The following is a 20,344-nucleotide window of genomic DNA, read 5'->3' as shown; positions in this document are numbered from 1 at the left end:
CGTAGCTGGGACTCGTTGCGTCGCCTAAAAGGTGAAAGCAGCTGGTTATGCGGCGTTCAGACCAAGTTAGTGACCAGTGGTCGGCCACTGCCAGATAAACCGGATAATTTACAATGGTTGAAGGTTTACCGTTATTTAGTCCGCGCTCTGACTCCAACAAAAGAGTGCACTAAAAAGTCGACATTATTTTTGTACGTGCTACGAAGAGACAGAAATAAAAAAAATAATAAAAGTGAAATGCATGTATTAAATTTGCAGTTTAATATACTGTCCGTCAGACTGGCTTGTCAGCTTTTTCCTGAGCTTATTTATGTTCCCGTGTGCTGCAGGCTCATAAGTCTGTCGTCATAAAAAATAAAATGCCGTCACTGACCTGCACGAGAGAGGAGGAAAATGCGGCGTTCTTGGAAACACCATACAAAAAAAAATAAACAAGAATAGCAAAATGAAATATCCCGCAGTTTCTCATTGGTCAAAAAAAGGGGGCGTTGTGCTCCCTCTATCGGACGGCTTGTACATTTTCCAACATGCTCGGAGTGAAGTGAGGCGAGGGAAGGGCACAGAGACAAAGGGAAGTAGGCGGCGACTGGAAGGACTGGTAGACTTCAAACTCCTTTAAAATCGTCCCCCCGCTTGTCCCACAATCATTCGGCATTGACGCTAGCGTAGACATGCATTCGAAAAACTTTGCAGCCTTGTTTTTGTTCTTTGCAGCGCAGGCAGTGTATGGAACACCCATGGCAGACTTCTTTGAGGTACGTGGCTCAGCGACTGATCAGCGAGGAGAAACAACCAGATACCTGTCCTAGCCGAGAAGCAGCATCGATTTGAAAAGTTAGAAATTAAAAAAAGTTAACATGCGTGCGCGAGGTTTTGTGTATGTGTGGGTGCTTAAATGGACAGGTTTTCTTTTGCCAGGTGCTATGAGTTGAAGGCTCCTTATTCCTTAATTGCTAGAGATGTTCAGAAGACGCTCTGAGTAGGCGGCGCGACATTTCCTCTTTCACTGCCAGCGAACGAAGCGTACAGTTCTAAAGTCTTCAGAATAAAAGAAAGGCCGATCAAAAACAGCAGGTTATCTAAAATTGTATCTGTCGCTTTCGGCGGAGGACTTTCATTTATTTCACTTTAAACCCTAAGCAAGAAAATTCGTTAGGGTTTCGCATAGTAACGTTATACAAAAACTTGCATTAATTTAAATTTGTGTTTGCTAGTTGAAGTGAGGCTACTGGAACTTGAACACCCTCAATGGCGCCGGTTCGCGTCACGTTCTGAAGCTGACCTCTACGGATAGTCGCGGATAAATGCTTCCACGGCCACAGCGGACTCATATAAAGCGTGGAATTGCGTACATCGGCGTGTCACTAAGTTTTTTTTTCGGCTCAACTCAGCCGGCGGAAATCGCTTTAGGTAAACGAGTTTCTACGACAATGCGGTTTAAGGAGAATTTCGATGTCTTATTGTGAATAAGGCTTTTCTATTTCGCATATAAAAGAAAAAAAAAACTAATATTTTCAATTCAGTGCTCCTGTGTTCCCAGTCCGGCCCCTAACAATCTGTTATATTTTACTTTTACGTGGCATTTACCTTGGCTGCTCCCCTGACTATTATCGGCCGTTTGTGGTGTTGTGCTTTGGCCTTGATTGTGCACTTTTTCCTGATTGTGTCTCCGCGGTTCTCGCGTCTAGCTTCCTGTGTGCTTGCGTTTCCGTTTATAGTCAGTCGCTTCCGACTCTTTTCCTGCAATCACTGCTTACCTCACCAATGTTTATGAATTTTTTATGTGCATCGCACATAGGTAGTTATTCTTTATAGTGTCTTTCTGAATGTTTTCTTCGATTCTGCATCTGATTTTATGGTTTATGGGGTTTTAACGTCCCAAAGCGACTTAGGCTATGAGGTACGCCGTAGTGAAGAGCTCCGGAAATTTTGACCACCTGGGGTTCTTTAACGTGATTCTGAGTTCCCGGGTTCGAACCCGACCGCGGTGGCTGCGTTTTTATGGAGGAAAAACGCTAAGGCGCCCGTGTGCTGTGCGATGTCAGTGCACGTTAAAGATCCCCAGGTGGTCGAAATTATTCCGGAGCCCTCCACTACGGCACCTCTCTCTTCCTTTCTTCTTTCACTCCCTCCTTCACCCTTCCCTTACAGCGCGCTTCAGGTGTCCAACGATATATGAGACAGATACTGCGCCATTTCCTTCCCCCCCCCCCCCCCAAAACCAATTATTATTATTATCTGAGTTTTTGTAGAATGCATCACTGTCAGACGCAGTTCTGCACCCCGACATGCGGTGCCATCAACTGCACTTAATAACTATGTGCCCTTCCCGCAAGCACTTGACGATTCCGCGGGCTCAAATAACACCTGTGACTCTAGTAGAATGAAAATCTATTCTATTGTATTGTATTTATGAGTACCCTTTCTTCTCACCTGGATACGACATAGTATATTAGTGTGTATTTTGTTTTTGTGTCTGGCTTGAAGAAAGTGTTTATCTGACTGAAGGTAAAACAAACGTATCCGTAGCGTGCTGTTGACCGACTGCTCAAAACTCGGTTAAGATCGTGATAAAGCTGTGAACGGACTTTTGAACTCCGCAGTTATTTTTACTATTCTTTGCTTTGTGTTTCTGCAATTGCAACTTTCACCACTACTTCTTCAGTTCGACACAATATCTAAATACTGTGGTCAACTAAATTCATTAGCTAATTGCAAACTTGTTAAGTATGCAGTGAATGTCGATGTCGCTCGTACTAAGCGAGCGTCACGTGAATATAACTGAGGGCAAAAGTCATCAAAGATAAAAATAAGCAGTTTTAAATGCGCTGTTTTGAACACGTTACAGCCCTGTAACCAGGCGTGCATCGATACACCAAACTCTTTGACTCAATATTCAGGCTGATGACTTTTACGTAATAATTAATAAATGAAAGCATCTCAGTCCCAGTGCTGACTAAATTTCCGTATTTGACACGGCAGTCGCTGCGAAAGTGTAACGAAAATTGGAGCTCTGCGAGGAAAGGCGCGAATTAACTCTTTAATCTTTGAATTCAGTGGGCGTATTGCCGCAAAAAATAGTGATAAATGATTTAGATGAAATGGCCTCTGAGACTGATTCCGGCCGTACGATTAGCAGCATCATCATAATCATCATCAGCCTTACTACGTTCATTGCAGGGCAAAGGACTCTCCGATACCACTCCAATTAACTCTATCTAGTGCCATCTGCAGCACCCTTACCTTTGGATATCTCCTAATATCATCCACTTACGTGACTTTCTGCCGCTTCCTGTACCGTTAATATTGCAATACCGCGTCGAATATTACGTCCACTTAAATACAGGGGCAATCATCCCGAAGCTTCGGGCGATGCTTTATATTGCATCGATAAACGTCTTAGTCACTCGTTTTCGCACACTCCGTCAGGCACTCAGCGATTCGCAGCCAATATCTTTACACAACTTCGCTGATAAAGTACTTACGGAAGGTAAAAACAAAGGATAAAATAAAATTACCCTTTTTTAACTCAGCGTTAACACAGAGCATGATCAACTAATTACACTTGAAAAAAACTCGTGGGATCCTCACTGTGTTGTCTATATCTGAGATGCGACACATTTTTTTTTCACTTACCTAGTCTACTTTTTCTTTTTTTTGTCAATTCCGTGTTTATTCTGTTGTTTGTTCCTGTTCACTATAATTTTTTCACTCCGTCTGCTAACACCCGCAGAGAATGCACGAGGAGCCCGTGCTGACGTACCAGTGTTTCCGCAACGCCACCAGCTTCGAAGATCCGTCGGCCACAGACCTTACCGTCCTATGGGACGGTGGAAACCTTCCCGAAGACGAGGCAGTCTGCAACGTCAGCTATTCAGAGCCTGGGAGCCAGGGGCAGACGAGGTGAGCGATTGCACTCTTCACTTGCGTTGAAGTCGTATGCAGTGGTTTCGGTCAAAACGAGTGGCGCACTATGATTGCTTACAAGTTATTGTAATGAGCATATCTTGCAATTTATTTTTTAAACTTTAGTGTGTATTGAGCGGTTAGGCTAGTTTCTGTTTTTAGCTTTTGATATTTCCGGATTGCAGCCTCTTAATCACAGTTCCGAGACCCCACCATATTTCATGAAAAAATGAAAAAAATACAGTCGCGTCTTGCATTCATCATCGTCAAACAGTTAAAATGAGCAAACTTGTGTTTGCTTGGCACATCGTGGCACAATATTGCTGACCAACATTAGAATGCCAGGTGACGCTCTTTGTGACACCGAATCCGTTACATGCAGACTCTCGACTACAAATCGGCCGCTATCAAGCCCTCTTAAATCCAGTGGCACAGGCTTGGACGCTTTTTTTTTCAATATTCTTTCTGTCTCAACATACTTTTGCCGAAAGACGGGGTGCCGTCGACAAATATCAATGTCTCAATCTGTGGAACGAATGCTCCTGAATTCCACGAAGAAAGAGGAAAGTGGGAAATTCACAGAATCGGCTGCATAACAGCAAGGCGAGAAACACAGGAGGAGAGCATACAGTGAGTGCCCTCCCCGCGCAGTCATCCCATTGACGTACACCTGATCATCATTCGCTGATTGAATGCAGACGATTCTAGGAGGAGGGGCTCATGTGTCTCGTCAGCACCTGTTCCCAACTACTTCTTGGTTCATTGTAAATATATAAGCTTTACTTGGTTCTAAAAAAAGTATAAACCTATGAAATAGCCCCCAAAACGCATCTGTTCAGTGAGTGTTGAAAAATTTCGTACTGAAGTTTGTACGCCACTTCAGATTACGTACAGCGGCACCTTATTGATTAAGGCTACGAGGCAGGATGATTCCATGCTGTATTAATTCCCGTTCACGGGTTTAATTTTGTACGGCGAGCGAACTTTGCATGCTATGACTTTGACCATGGCGTAGTGGAGGTCTCAGGATTAATTTTTGACCACCTGGGATTCCTAGCCGTTCAGTGATTTCTCAATACACATTTTCCCTTAGATTTCGCTTCATCAGCCACTGCGGCTTAAATCGAGTCTACAACCTTTGGCTCACCAGACGACAGCTCGCATTGGCCATCGTGCTTTCCACTTCAAAGTCCTCCGGTCACTTTCTACCTTCAGACATACAATGGCCTCTGCCGGCAGCACTTAACATTTTCTGAGCGTGTTCTATCTTTATGAAGTACGTACGCGTAACGCCCTCTGCAACTCATTTCATGTTCGCTCGAAGCCCCAGTGAAAGTACTTTTACTTTCGTGACTACACGCATCACATGACCAAGAGTGGGAAATTATCATTGGCGAATGCCAATCCGCGACTCACAAAGCCAATATGATGCAGATCCTCAGCACAGTGGCCAGCAAGGAAACGATCAAACTTTCTGCTACAACATCGAAGACCGAGAACAGAAAACGCTGTCGTGGAGCACAAGGAAACGTTATAGCGCAGTAGTGTATGTAAACGTGGGAAAGATAGACTCAATATGGAGTGATATTTCGCTACCTTTGGTTTCTGACTTAAGAAGCTGAGAGATTATGCAGTGGGACGTTGTGGCGAAGCGGAAAATGGCAACACCGAAAGATTTTAAGGTGGCTGTTCTTTGTGTGCCCGAGGTCTGGTCGCGAGCAAGTCTGCAACGACGCATTAATTGGTAGTTCACTGTGCACAAAAGGCGGTGTTTAAACAGTGCCATCGCACAGAGCGACATGTCGTGTGCTCCCTGAAAATAATGCTTATGTTGTAACATGAAACATGCCATTCGGAGAGAGGAGGGGGCGGGGTAAAAGAAAAAAAAGTACTTGCTCTTCTTTTTTACCCTGCTTCACACTGTTCGTCCGTTTTTTCACGGCATGGTTCAAATGTCCACCCAGGATGGGACAGTTACCCCGCGTTTTGTTTTATTAGTTGCCTAATCTAACGTAACCTCAACGTAACCACTTCTCCCATAGGTTCGAAGTGAATGCAGAGTATGTGCCAGAAGACGACAACGCCATACTGACCGGTGAAGGTAAGATAATAATTCTCCACGAAACTTAGAGCATGTCTTTTGGTGTCAGTACTTTGAGTTTATCAGAAAAGATACCAACATCGCCCGTAACTGGACATTGCCTAAGGGCACGCAAAAACGCACTTTTGAATTCGTTATTGATAAGTGTTTACCTCAAAGCGCTATATTGGGTCAGAATTTGGAACAAGGCGTCCATGTGAAGTTTTAGACTACTCAAGAGGCATAAAAATCATGTATGTGATAACGAAGAACGCAAGAAAATCAATATAAACCTCAGTTTATGCTTAAACAGCAATTTAAACATGAAGAGACATTACACCTTTCAAGTAAAGTACAGAAGGTTCATTAATAAATCCCGAAGCAATGTAGGCCCCAGTAGAGGGTGTGAGACGTACTCATTGAAATATTACTAAGGTCCAGGTTTTTTTTTATTTGTTGTTGTGAGACCGCTGTTGTTACGCAGTATTTAAAGTAGTTGAGAATTTCCCACAATTTCTCGTTGTTTTCTCCGTGCCTTAGGAATGCGCGTGGAGCTTTATCTGCATCTTCCGCCTTACAACGGACAGGCATACTACTTCAGGGAAGGTAAGTGGTGCAAAATTTCTTTTAGGTTTATTAGCTCTTCTATCCTCCGAGTGCAAGTTTACATGCAAACAAAGTAAGGGATGTTGTGGAGTACGTATTTGTGCATGGTAAGAACAGAGTCCCCATTTGTACTCACTCATGCTTGCACTGAAAGCGTGGTTCAACGGTGTGCTCTCGAACGTGTTGTATCTATTCTTTTCGTTGCTCTTGTCCGGAACGGCTGTCGAGGACACATTAACAGGAGTTCGGGACAAGCGCTTCTAGCTCCCTTGGCTACCTCCACTGGGCGCGTGGCTTTGAACATTAAAAAATTGTGCGTTGACGTCATTCGTGACGTAAGAAAGACAGTGAATCGCTGATGGGCTGCAGAACAGGATATGTACTCCGCAAAGCCTAGCGGCACTGCCTTGACGTAGAACTAGTTCCTGGTAATGTTGCAAAGTGCGTGTAATGACATTTGTACACAATCGCTTTGACAGCGCTGCAAAAAACGAACGTGATTATAGAGGGAGTAGCGGGGCCCCGTTAATTATATTCATAAGTGAAGTTGCGTCATTACAAATGCCTATAATATTTTCCTCCAATTAGTCCAGCCTTCTCTATGGGTTTCTGTCCCAGCAAATTTCCTGATATCGTCTCCTTTCCTGATTGCTATCCCGACCTGCTAGGGAAAGTAGGTTAGATTTAACCACGCCCTAAAACGTCAACTCTACACTTTATTAGTTAACCCGACCTGATATAGGTTACTAAGTTATAGAGATAGGTTGCTGGATGATGTTAGGAAGTTTTCGGCGGTACGGCGGTGGCAGCTAGCCCACACGACTCTTAATTAGAAATGAATGGGAGAGACCCTGGTTTTGCAGAAGTGGCTGGTAGGCTGATGACGACGGTGTCCTATAACAAAGTTGTAAGCGACGTGTGGCCGACTGCTGCTTTGGTTTACGTAGTTAGGACAAGAAATAAAAACACGTAGTGTAATGTAAGCATTAAAGAATAAAAAAAGGAATGGTGAAAGTGCCAATATTAATAGAAAACAAGAAAATCAGAGGGTAATAATTACACTGCTTTTCGTTCTTAAGTGGAGGTTTCTGCAGCATAAAAGGCCCGCAAAATGTACCGTTCGAAATAAATGGCAAGGTGTTTACATCAGCATGCAACACGTAGCTGTCCGTCGCGAGGGTATCGTACTTTGCGCATTTGTGCGGCGCTGGCGAAAGTAAGTACAAGAGCTGCTTCCCTTGGATCACTGGAGCTTTCGCTAACAAGAAAAAGTAAAAAAGAAATGATCTGACATATGTGTCAGTCCTGAACTGACACGTTGCTTCGCTGAACTCACTGTGGAGCATTGCATGCGAGGATTCCATAGTGGATCACAGCTAGCCCTGTTCTACCTTTATTTTTCCTAGTTAGGCCTCGAGGCAACGTTTTTTCACAAATTACTCTCTCTGGCTCTCTGTGCGACTTTGACTTGTTTATGTGATGAACGCACGATTTCGGTTACCTAGACTTGTGTGCACATTCTGCAGGGAGGAACACGTGGCTGAAATCATCATCGTGCTAATTTGGAACAGGGGACAACTGTTATGATGACTCCACGCTCATAACGCGGCTTGTTTTCTGGAATGTCGGGCACACGTGCGTTATTCCTGCGACACAGTTAAATGAAAAAAAAAATTGCTGGGTTAGTAGGTTCGTGCCTTTCAAATTTAACTGTCTGTTGAAGGCCTTCCTGTTAAAAAGGCTGGGCTCCGCTTGCATCAGTGCAAGCATGTTGTTTAAGTGTGAATCAGGTGCTTTTTCCGTGGCTAAACTTTTGGCGCATGTTCAGAACTTTTTCTTTGTGGCTCGTTCAACATATATAGTAAAGGTAGCTGCAGGAGAGCGTCCGTTCCGCCTTCCGGCTTTCTATGTGTGCCTTCCTCATTTTCGCTGTTAATTTTACTCGTGACAGTTATTTCATCGCTTAATGTGCCATGCTGAATCTATCGAGGAAGCTTTCCTGCCGCTCAGTGCATCGAGCTGCACACACTGGTGTGTCACGAAGGCATTCCCGAAGAATGCCCATTAAGATCACGCACTGTGGCTGCCTGGCTGAGTGCTAGTTGAAAAGTCCCATCTTACCTGATATATTCCTTACCTTGAATCGCATCCGCAGTCAGGACTAAAGAGAACTCTCCGTGTCAGTAGTACCTCCACATATATGCAGGCATTGCACTAAGCGTTTTACTTATATGATTACTAGCCTCGATTTGACTCCTTAAAGGTATTCAAGATATGCTCTTCTCTTAAGAAAACCGAAAAATTAGTTGCGAAATGCACTCCTTGGCCTAAACGCTGGGGCGAATGACATAGGAGAGGGCTCCGGAATAAATTCGATTACACGTATGTTTATCCAAGGCGCACCTAAATATAAGATCACGCAGATTTTCGCCTTGTGTGCTGTGCGATGTCAGTGCACGTTAAAGATCCCCAGGTGGTCGATATTATTCCGGAGCCCTCCACTTCGGCACCTCTTTCTTCCTTTATTCTTTCACTCCCTAATTTATCCCTTCCCTTACGGCGCGGTCCAGGTGTCCAACGATGTATGCGATAGATACTGAGCCATTTTCTTTCCCCGAAAAACCAAACCAAACCATCTCTCTCAGAATCGCATACACACGAGAACACGTGCTCAACAGGAGTACAACATACCCACTGAGCTACTGCAGAAGGTAGTAAACTAAACCAACTCCGACATCTTTTTTGTATTTCGTCGCCATGTGTTTCACTATTGTCGCCTTTGGCTTTTCGCAGTCGTCACGCCGAGCGGCCCAATCAGCATGAAGATCTACGACACCACCCCTACCTGCGAGAATGCCCTAGCCTTACGTACACTAGTCTGCCCCGAGCCATGCAGCCTGGAGTCGACACGATAGATGGCACCGCCCTGGCCCGGCATCTGGCGCTCAAAGCGCGTACGATTGCGTCCGCACTGAGACCAAGCCACGTGCAACTATCATTTTTCCATGATTTGCATGAGAATAAAAAAAGATGTTTCTCGACTAAATGACAAAGTAATGCGACGTGCATGCTTTTACTGGTGAGCACGCAGGCACCGTAGCGGGGTGTACGCCATAAAAGCTATTGCCTGCAACTGGCAGAACGTTACATTCTAGTTACTGAGTCAGCATTATAACCTCGCTTAGTAGTACCCTCCGACTGTGCACCACGCCACATGAACTGGTCATGACAACCATCCGCCATATAAACGAGAACTGGACACACGAACCATGTTTTGAAAACATTCATGGACCAGAAAACTTCCAGTACACGGGAAAGGTTGAAGAAAAGGATGCAAACGCATAAGATAATTCCCACTTGCGCCATATGGCACCTAAATAAAACACGTGCTCAGGTCAAGTTAGGGTCTTCGAACTGTTTTGCGCCGAAGGCGCACAATCCTCGCTAAGGCTATTTAAGGTTGATGCTGGAGTAAAAATAAATTTTCCTCTCAAATGTGATTCCCTTCATTAAGCTGGGACCTATACTATGCATTACTGAGGAAAATTGCCTACCACTTGACGGAGGGACCAGGCACTGTTCTCTTGACACTTAAGACGCACGGCATACTGTCGATGTAAGTTGCCATAGAGTATTCTAGCCGCTGGTGCCAGTTACTGACGTGAGGTCAGTATGGTTTGATTGACGTCTTAAGTTTTGCTCTTCAGTGTTCCATTATAAAGTAGTACTTAAACTAAAATTTAGCCACAAACGGGCCTCTATAATACGCACAATTCATTTACAGGTATGGTGTCAAAATCGGACACCAGGGCTCAGTGGGTGTAAAATGCGAAAAGAAGTGTTCTGGTTACCGGAATCAACAACAAATAAATGAACGGAAAATTTATTAATTTCCAGTGTAGGGAACTCTAAAGAAACTTTTTTTACTATGTAAGAGATGGATGGATCTTGCAGTTGTCACAAAAAACGCCATTCTCTCTCCTGTTTACCTTGCCTTTTGTATCATACCTCCTCATTCCTGTTGCTGACAGACTTGTGTACCAGCTTGTGTATGTCACGTCAGCAGCACACGTTGAAAACTTGCATAGCCTTCCCGGAAGGGGACTGTGGACAAGATAAAGATTTTCCCCAATTCTTTAACGCCCTCGTCTGTCGAGCTTCGTGAAGCGTTTCCGTAACGCCCAGCGCGGAGCTCGGCACATCTAAGTTCTGAGCTTGCGCGAGGCTCAGGGCATCTGGCTTGCGCCTGTTTTCTAAAAAGCTGTTTACTATAAAAGAATTCATAAACTGGGAGATAATCAGTCGTGCCTTTATCTTGATCAAATGCTGTTCTCTACAGGTGACAAGAAATTTCCTCTCATCCATAGTCTTATGCGGCGCGGATATCTCTCGGCCGGGGAGAGAGCTGAAGCTGTTTATGAGCACACCGTAAGTGCTTTCACAAGAAAACCGCCAAACACGCTGCACTGCTCCCAGTGTCGAGTGCGTCACACGTACTGCACGAGCGGCTGCACGAGCGGCGGGGCGCGAGTTGCAGTGATAATACCCCGGTCTCTTCTTGCAGGATTAGCCGCCATCCCGGGGCTGCAACACACATTATACGCAGATGATATCACTTTATGAACCACAACTGGCAGCAATGGTCAGATAGAGGATTCCCTGCAACAAGCTGTAGACATAATACAAGACCTGGCAGGTAAAGCAGGGCTAACCTGCTCGCCCTCCAAGTCCGAATTATTTCTAATCAGATACAAACCAAGGGGCCCTCGAGCAAAAAATTACAAACCTCCGCCTCCACTGAAAATCTGGGTGGAAGGGCTCCCTGTAAAGGAAGTTCAAACTATAAGAATCCTAGGACTCTTCCTTCAGTCGAACCGGAAGAACAAGGAAACACTACAAAAACTCCAGACAACCGTCAATATGACGGTAAGACTAATTAGACGAATTGCAAGCAAAAGGAAGGGAGTGAAGGAGACAGAACTTTGCAAAATAGTACAAGCATTTGTAATAAGCAGGCTTGTCTACGCACTCCCATATTTAAAATTAGACAGTAGTGAAAAAGCCAAAGTAGAGTCTATGATTAGAACGGCATACAAGGTAGCATTAGGGCTACCGAACTGTACCTCCACCGAAAGGTTTCTGGACTTGGGAGTACACAACACCTTAGACGAGCTTACAGAGGCACACTTAACAATGCAGAGAGGCCGGCTTTCCCGCACCAAAGCAGGAAGAACCATACTTGATCGTTTAGGACTAGGCATACAGCTGCCACCCCAAGATACCAAAACACAAATACCTAAACGCATCGCTAAGGTAATAAGAGTTAAGCCACTAGCTAAGAATATGCATCCTGCTCACCACGAGGGGAGAAGAAGGGCTAGGGCAAAAGCTCTACACAACATATACAACCAAGATGAACATGCAGTATATGTAGATGCCGCAGAATATCCCCAGAAACAAGCGTTCGCACTAACGGCGGTGGATACGCAAGGTAAACTGATAGTCTCCGGCACTACCATAACGAAATCCTCGGAAACGGCAGAAGAGGCGACAATCGCCATTGCTATCATTAACACAGAAGCTACTACCATACTCAGCGACTCTAAATTTGCCATACGCAATTATGCGAGGGGCAGAATTTCTCAGGTAGCAATGAGCATATTGGGTCAAACCAAAGACTTAGACAGAATTATTGAATTGATATGGGTCCCGGCTCACTCGGGGAACCCTGGTAACGAAGCGGCACACATAACAGCTCGAGGATTCGTCAGCCGAGCAGGGGACGCTGTCGTTGCTAAGAGTTTTTCGAAGGACGGCCTATCATCTTTTCACGATATTACTAATCATTTTAAACTTGAAAGGCGGATATTCACTCCTCCAGACAAAGCCTTTAATAAGGAGCAGGAGATCACTTGGAGGCGACTCCAGACGCGATCCTTCATGACGCCTTACCTGTTGTCAAAATTGTACCCCGGTGAATACGACCCTGCATGTACATTATGTGGTGATTTAGCCACTTATGATCACCTATTGTGGAATTGTAAAGAGGAGCCGCCCCCAAAATCTCTAATATAGGTTCCTACTCTCGAGCAGTGGGAGGCCGTGTTGGTCAGCTCAGACTTGGGAGTTCAAACCCGGGTCATTGAATGGGCTACCCAGGTCGCTGTCAGCCGTGGACTGATAGCCACCTAGCACGGATCGTCTGCATTCTGCCTTTTCTGACGAATTAAATGTTTTCCAATCCAATCTTGCAGGAGGAGAGCGGCAGAGAAAAAAGGAATAAAAGCGCAAGATCAGGTGTGCATTTATTCTCACTATTCCTCTTCTCCGGTTGCTGTTCGCCAATATCCGAACCTTCACCTTGTATGATAGCGAAAATTTACATTTTACCGTTAATCAGAAAGCTAATTTGAAGATTTCGTCCATTTGCTGCAATGAACGTTCATGTCAGCAGTACAACAAACATACTAATAAAGGCGCATTCGCAAAATACCAGCAGATTTTCTTCTACAAAGATCACCTATCATCACTCAATGGCCATCACTGGCAACCGTTGAGCCCTGGTGGTGTCAAAATCGTACATGTCAAAAATGTGTTCAAGCGCAGCGTCTACGCATTAAATAATAATTACGACGGGGATATGAGCTTGGATAGGCGTTTCACAAAACATTTAAAAACATGAGCGCAAACGAACAAATGGTTAGTGAGATATAAGCCTACAAATTCGCTATACCTCGGCTTCTTCACCCCATGCCTACCATGCTGCCGCTTCTTCTTCCTTAGACCGCACAGCTCAATGGAAATGCGCGAGCAGCGATGCCGATAGCAACAGAGATCCCAGAGGAAGTATTGTATCACAAATTAATAGTATTTTCTTCTTTTCCTGAGGCGCAAGCGGAATATTTCTGTTGCGGTGTCAATTGACACCGCCAGGGCCGAAAGGGTTAAGCGCTATATGACGAATGGGACGCATAGTTGAGGAAGGTTTTGTATCTTTTTCTGTTGCACGATGGCATTGTTGCAAGAATGAAATTTACAAAATGTACAATCCCTGCCTTTCTCTCTCGTTTAGTCTCGCCCACGAGCGAAACGAGTTTACGCGGGCGCGTGGTCTTAGCTTTAATTGCCACAGGGATGAGGCGTACATGAATCTATCGTTCGGAAGGCGATGGAAAGATCGTGGCGGCACAAACGCTGTCGCAAGTTTTATTCGGAATATTGCTTTCAGTGAAAAATCTCACTCGTATCGGCCAAACACGACCCACAGCGTCGCTCGGGCGGCTGAGTCAACGTCCAAGGCCGCCACTTTTCGCCGCCCTCATTGTTTGCAGTGGGCTCCGCAACGCGCCGAAGGATGGCGACATGACTTCGCACGAGATAGGGTGCCTCAATTAGACTCGCTGGATAAATTTCAGAGTACCGCAAATATCTCACCTTGAGCTGGCAACCATGATGGGCGCGCTCTTGAAACTTTCAAACTGGCTTACCAAGCACAAACGTGTGTTTCATGTCGGAACGAACTTCTACCGGCTGGTCCTATGAAGCCAGGCAAGGCATCTTTGCGGTTTGTTAACTCTCCTCTTTGCAATGAAGAAAGCCTTCAACGACTCAGTCCGGCTGCTGCATCCGAAAGCGCAGCCGCCTGGCACGTTGCCTGGGAGCGCTTTTTTCCTTCAAAATCGAGAGAAAAGCACGACACATAAGAATCCCGACACAACCACGGGGACGAAAAGCGTCCACGCTATGTCTGTTTGGCAGCTCCATGATGAACGCGGGCCGCAACACCACGTGATCTACGAATTTTTGCGATTTTTCTACTGCAAAATTATCATCATCAGCCAGATTACGCCCACCGCAAGGCAAATGTCTCTCCCATATCTCTCCAACTAACCTTGTCCTTTGCCAGCTGCGGCCACCCTATCCCCGCAAACTTCTTGCTCTCATCCCCCCACCTAAACTTATGCCGCCCCCTGCCAGGCTTGCCTTCTCTTGGAATTCAGTCCGTCATCATTGAAGACCATCGGTTATATTGCTTTCGCATTACATGCCCTGTCCAAGCCCATTTCTTCCTCTTGATTTCGACTAGGATGTCATTAACCTGCGTTTGTTCTTTCACCCAGACCCGCCGCGGTCGCTCAGTGGTTAGGGCGCTCGACTACTGATCCGGAGTTCCCGGGTTCGAACCCGACCGCGGCGGCTGCGTTTTTATGGAGGAAAAACGCTAAGGCGCCCGTGTGCTGTGCGATGTCCGTGCACGTTAAAGATCCCCAGGTGGTCGAAATTATGCCGGAGCCCTCCACTACGGTACCTAATTCTTCCTTTCTTCTTTCACTCCCTCTCTTATCCCTTCCCTTAGGGCGCAGTTCAGGTGTCCAACGATATATGAGACAGATACTGCGCCATTTCCTTTCCCCAAAAAAACCAATTATTATTATTATTATTATTCTTTCACCCACTCTGCCCTCTTCCGGTCTCTAAACGTTACACCTATCATTTTCCTTTCCATAGCTCGCAGCCTGCTTCTGAAATTAAGTTGAACCGTTTTTGTTATCCGGCACATTTGTGTCCCATAGGTGAGCGCCGGTAAGATACTACCGGTAAGTAATCATAGGAGCCAGAAAGTACTTTTGCATATATTACGACACTAAAGTTTACCCACCTTTACTGAAACCAAAATCAGGTATCACAAAATTTTATTTTACACTCGGCGGGGATCCAAACTATAGCGATTTTGCAAAAACAAAAAGCGACATTTTCCACTTCGTGTGACATACGACTTAAAAAAAAAACTACACTGTATCTAGCAGAACTATGTTCTACTGCCTTGTGTTGACACGTTTGGCCATCACATATAATAATTTCACTGAAAATAAAAAAAAATTGCCGTGGGACCTCGATTGCCTTCCTTATCTGAACATAACCATATATATCCGCCTCACAACAGCGCTGAATTCACTGATAGCTACAAGTCCATGTTACATTTCGTTCCCTTTAGTAAATAAGAAATCATTGTCCCTGAGAAGGTGGTGGGGTCGAACTTATATGCACGCAAAATCGCAGCCGCATAACAAAGCAGGTACAGAAATTTTCTCAATTGCGCTATTTGTCACGTGGGAGTGACAACGCCGTGAGCAAATAAGGGCAGGGCTGATGAACACAGAGAATGAATTCTTTATTGGGCTGAATTGCGCCCACGAAGTACTGAACAACTGGTTAGCGGCAATAACAACAAAGGCGTTCATCGGTCTTCGAAGTACGGAATCACCATCGCTATCGGTCACACTCAATTTAAACTACACAAATAACTTTCGAGATAAGGTGCGAATAGCTTCGATAATCTCGAACAACCTGGAAGCAGGTGCCCGCAGTTGCTTTTGTTCGAGAAAAATCTCGTCTCATCTCGCGTCAGAAACAGTGATAAAGCCGCAGACTGGCGGCCCCGAACATGAGCAAACACCATAAAGCCTCCCGCCATTGCTCCCTCTTAGCCCCGGCGCTTAACAACACAAAGAAATGTGTGGAAGAGGGCGCTGCAAGCAGCCGTCTTGAGCAGACGCACGTTCGCATCGCTCTGACTGTTTGAAGCTTTTTGGCCTGGACGTTTTTGGGCTAGGCTTCCAAAACTGGATGGGCCACCACCATCCTGTTCCTTGCCACCTGTGGACAACGGTTTCAACGCTTCCGCTTCGAAGACTACACCAGGAAACCACCCCGAAACATCGGATACTCCTACCGCCGAACCGCCGACACAGCCAACATGGCTCCTGGGCAGCTCCGGCAAGACGCCACGGCAACATCGCTCCGCAGCGGCCCAGATAACGCGGCGCAATCTATCCCTGTGCTTGACGCCGACGCAAGCATGACGGGTGAGGATTCCAGCCAAGTGGCAGTGGCGATACCTGTCTGCAATTCCTTCTCTGTTCTTTCCACGGAAAACATGCCTGGAACTAATCATTATCAGGTAGGACCTTGCACTCTTCCATTTTCAAAATTTGCCAAGCAAAGTAAGACGGTGTTAGGCACTTTCCAGATAGCACAAGAAAACGCCAGCTTTGTGAACAAACGACAAGGCGTATAACTTGGCCGCTCGCAGGCAGCTGTAAGTGCTCCCTACGCGGATACGAATTTTCGATCGTGGACACACTCCTCGCACACCGTTTGCACGGTACCATTGCCGATGAGCTTGAAAAAATTCATTTTCACTCTGGTTTTGAAGTACGGCCTCTTGAAAGAAGCAATCAGTTTGCAGTCGGCATAACGCTTAGGCATGCCAGGGATCATCTCGAGCTACAGTCTCTCTTAATTTGTGAAAAGGCGGCACCTATACAGGCTTATGAAGCCATTCATCCTGCCCAGATCCGCGGTGTCATATATCGTGCCAACGAGTTAACAAGTGAAGTGCTGATGGCCAATCTTACATGCTTCTCGCGCAAGCTAATTAACGCGGGCCAGGCCTATGGGTAAGAACGGAGCAGCTTTCATCACGTTTGAGGGCTTCAGACTTTTCCGTAAAGTTAATCTATACAGCATACTCCTACTGGTAACACCTTATCACCCAAATCTGTCATTTGTGAGACATGTCACAAAATCGGGCGCAGGACAAATTCGTGTCCACTAGTCGACCAACGCCGGTGCTCGTTCTGCGGTCATCCCGCACATGGCAACCTCAAGGTTTGTCCGATAGAACTACTATGCCGAAATTGCAAAGGTCACCACGTAGCCACAGACCTGAAGTGCCCTGCTCGGCGACAAGCTACCAAAACCCCGAGAAACGGCACTGTCCGCCGCATCCGAGTATCGTGACAAAAGGAGCGCAAGCATCAAGCCGAGCTTCTATGGGCAACCGAACGTTGTCGATGACTGGTCACAAGAACCCTGCCAGTACACAGCAACCAGCCTCGGAGCCAATTGTGCTTGCCTCTAATATAAAGTCAGCCGTTACCGAAGACACGAGGCAGAGAAGCTAAAACTAGAGGGCGAGATGCACACAAGCGCTCCACACAAGCTGAAGGCATTAGTCTAAGGAATGTCGTTTCTTGATCCCTAACAACCTCTGAGCATCCTGCGCCGGCACCAAATCAAGCATGCGTACATCGGGCTTATGCTGAAACTCTCCGTGCTACAAAACACGGCGCAGAAACGCATCTTGCGAAAGATCGCTCGCGCACGGTACACTTAGATGAAGACCAGCTCAAGCACATTATCGAACTGGTCACTGCTGAGGTGATGAAGCGCATGCTTCCACTGTTAGGAATGCCATAGGTTTCTCCGAATAAGAGCCCGGAATCGGGCACATGCCATCTTCCCTTTTGCGCGCCTTCCAGTTTAATAATGGCGGACATTAGCGCGAAACCTCATGTAATTTTTGCTCCGGACTTTCCTGTATGGTTCTTGCAATGAAACTGCCGGGGAATCCGTCGCAAATAAGCAGAACTTCCGAGGAGACTGTCCATCACGCCAACGCTTCCTCTAGGCATCCTACTTCAGGAGGCTGATTCCAATGGGCGTAATCTAATAGGGTACGAAGCTTACTGTACCCTTTATATAGAGCACCGATGTCCTGGGTCAGGATCGCGATCTACGCGCGTTTCCCAGAACCGAGCTTGACACTTCCGCGTGGTGCACGCAGACGCAGGAGGTAGCGGGAGTACACCTTGCATTAGATGATTGCCAACAAGCCTTGGTTTTTTCGGTTTATACCAGGACGTTCGGTACCATGACATATCGAGTGGATATATCTTTTTTGGAACAATTCTCAAGGATATATACCCAGGTTCGCGTTATGGTTGGGGGAGACTTTAACGTCATGCATACCAGCTGAGGATATCATCGCTCAGATGCTTAGGAGAAGACACCTATGGTAGCCCAAAGTCAAAGCCAAACTGACCATCGCCAATGAACTCACGCTGCCTACTCGCTTTGGCGAGCACAGAGGTCAATAAGACACTTCTCCAGACCTGACACTTGTTTCCTATCCCAGTGAGATCCTATAGTCACGGGCTGATGACGTCATGGGCAGTGATCACTATCTTGTGGCGGTGTTATGGGCTCCTCGAGGGCGTCAATCACTGCAGCGGCAATAACATCATCGAATAGAGGGGCACGTTTTATGGGACTATTTCCGTAGGATTATCGGTGAGGTGAAAGTTCCCACAGTATTAGACAAGCTCATTACACAGATCAACGATGCCAAGAAGAAAGTTAGAACGAAGCTTTCAGTAAAATTCGATGCCCCGAAGCCGGACTCCCACTTTTTTAGTCTGGGGAATCGTAGGCTTCGTGCTCTCAAGGCGTATCGCCGATCTGGTCGGACATCCCATCGTTGACGCGCTCTCACTCGCATTACTCAAGAGGTTCAGCACCTCGCATCTCCAAGAGCGCACCTCCAAGAGTACTATGCACCTCGCTCTCCAAGAGTGGCGGCTCCTGTGCCACTCGCTTAATGAAGTAAACTTGTCGAAGAGCTGACACATATTTCGAGCTATCCTTGGACGCAAAATGCCGATTTCTCTTTCCCAGGGCATGGCCCTGAACTTGAACGTCTCCCCGGATCAGCCAGCTATACAAGCAGGGAATATTTTTTTTCCCCAACCTGAAAATGTGAATGTCATGCCCGCGGACGCCCTATCAGATACTTCGAAAGAGAACGACGTCCTCTTCACATTAAACGAACTGGAGGCAGCCTTGTATGACTCCAAACATAATAGCGCCCCGGGACCGAATGGTGTACGCCATTCAACACTTCTCAACGTTCCCAGGTCGCATAAACTTGCCCTGTTGAAAGAGATCAACGAATACTAACCAACCGTGATCTTCCCCTACCTGGAAGGAATCCAGTGGGGGATACCAATTTCAAAACCTGGCAAGCCAAGTCGAACATTACAAGACTTTAGGCCGATATCGCTGACGTCCAACCTTTGTAAGGTCATGGAACGAATGGCTCTAAGAAGACATGAGTGGTACTTAGCCAAGTAGAACGTTCGTCCTGTCGTCTATGCAAGTAGGTTTTCGTCGAGGGGCTCTACGCGCACGATATTCTCGGAAGGCTTCATAGCGACATTGCCGCTGCCCTAGCAGAGCACAGCTACACCTAGTTGTTGGGGTAGACGTCAAAAAGGCTTTTGATCCCGTGCCCCACACGACCATACTTCACCGGCTCCAGGAAGTGGGGATAGGCGGGAGCGTCTACCGCTTCGTGAAAGCCTTTCTTGCGGACAAAACTTTCTCAGTAATGGTTGGGGATACTCGCGGTAATTGGAAATGTAACTAAACCGGTGTCCTCCATGGCGCTGTCATAACGCCGGCTCTTTTTACCATCGCTATGTCAGGTCTCCTGTCAATGCGAACGTCTATACCCGGTCTTAATTACGTCGTGTATGTGGAGGATGTAACGCTATGGACCAATTCGTGGTCCTCAGAGGAGCAAAAACTAGCCGTACAGACAGGCATCAATGCCGTCCAAGGCTGCATCAAGGAGTGTGGCATGAACACGCCGCGTCCCTGAACGTGGGTGGGGATCGAAAGAGGTGGGGCTCCGTCAGAGAGCCCTGGCACTCGTAACACCAAAATTCCGGTACGAATATTTGTACATGCTGTTTAACCTTACCCAACACCTTCAGCTTTAGCGAATAAATTGCAGGATGATGCGCCTGGATATCGGTCTGCCGCAGTACTGCCCAATAGCAGAACTACACGCATGCAGCCAAGTTATTGAAATTGGTTTCGCTAGAGCCTTCGTCCACACGTTTGGAC

At 46.3% G+C, this 20,344-nt stretch overlaps 1 protein-coding gene across 1 annotated transcript; it reads left to right on the top strand.

The window, feature by feature from the left end:
- Positions 1-599: 599 nt before the first annotated feature.
- On the top strand, positions 600-9,953 carry LOC144094652 (uncharacterized). Its single transcript, XM_077628576.1, has 5 exons — positions 600-755; positions 3,734-3,903; positions 5,949-6,007; positions 6,527-6,592; positions 9,386-9,953. Exons 1-5 carry the CDS (start codon positions 672-674, stop codon positions 9,505-9,507), a joined length of 501 nt encoding a protein of 166 aa, XP_077484702.1. The 5' UTR covers positions 600-671; the 3' UTR covers positions 9,508-9,953.
- Positions 9,954-20,344: the final 10,391 nt, after the last annotated feature.

This window comes from Amblyomma americanum, chromosome 6 (genome assembly GCF_052857255.1).
Source record: "Amblyomma americanum isolate KBUSLIRL-KWMA chromosome 6, ASM5285725v1, whole genome shotgun sequence".
NCBI lineage: Eukaryota > Metazoa > Arthropoda > Arachnida > Ixodida > Ixodidae > Amblyomma > Amblyomma americanum.
Note: the sequence above shows the minus strand (reverse complement) of the source record. Positions and strands in the feature narration are given on the sequence as shown.

What these genes read in the sequence shown, in the direction of transcription:
- LOC144094652 (XM_077628576.1), top strand. Translation starts at nt 672, where the DNA reads ATGCATTCGAAAAACTTTGCAGCCTTGTTTTTGTTCTTTGCAGCGCAG. An exon ending in CCATGGCAGACTTCTTTGAG is followed by an intron (nt 756 to 3,733) that starts GTACGTGGCTCA and finishes TAACACCCGCAG; the next exon opens with AGAATGCACGAGGAGCCCGT. An exon ending in GGCATACTACTTCAGGGAAG is followed by an intron (nt 6,593 to 9,385) that starts GTAAGTGGTGCA and finishes GGCTTTTCGCAG; the next exon opens with TCGTCACGCCGAGCGGCCCA.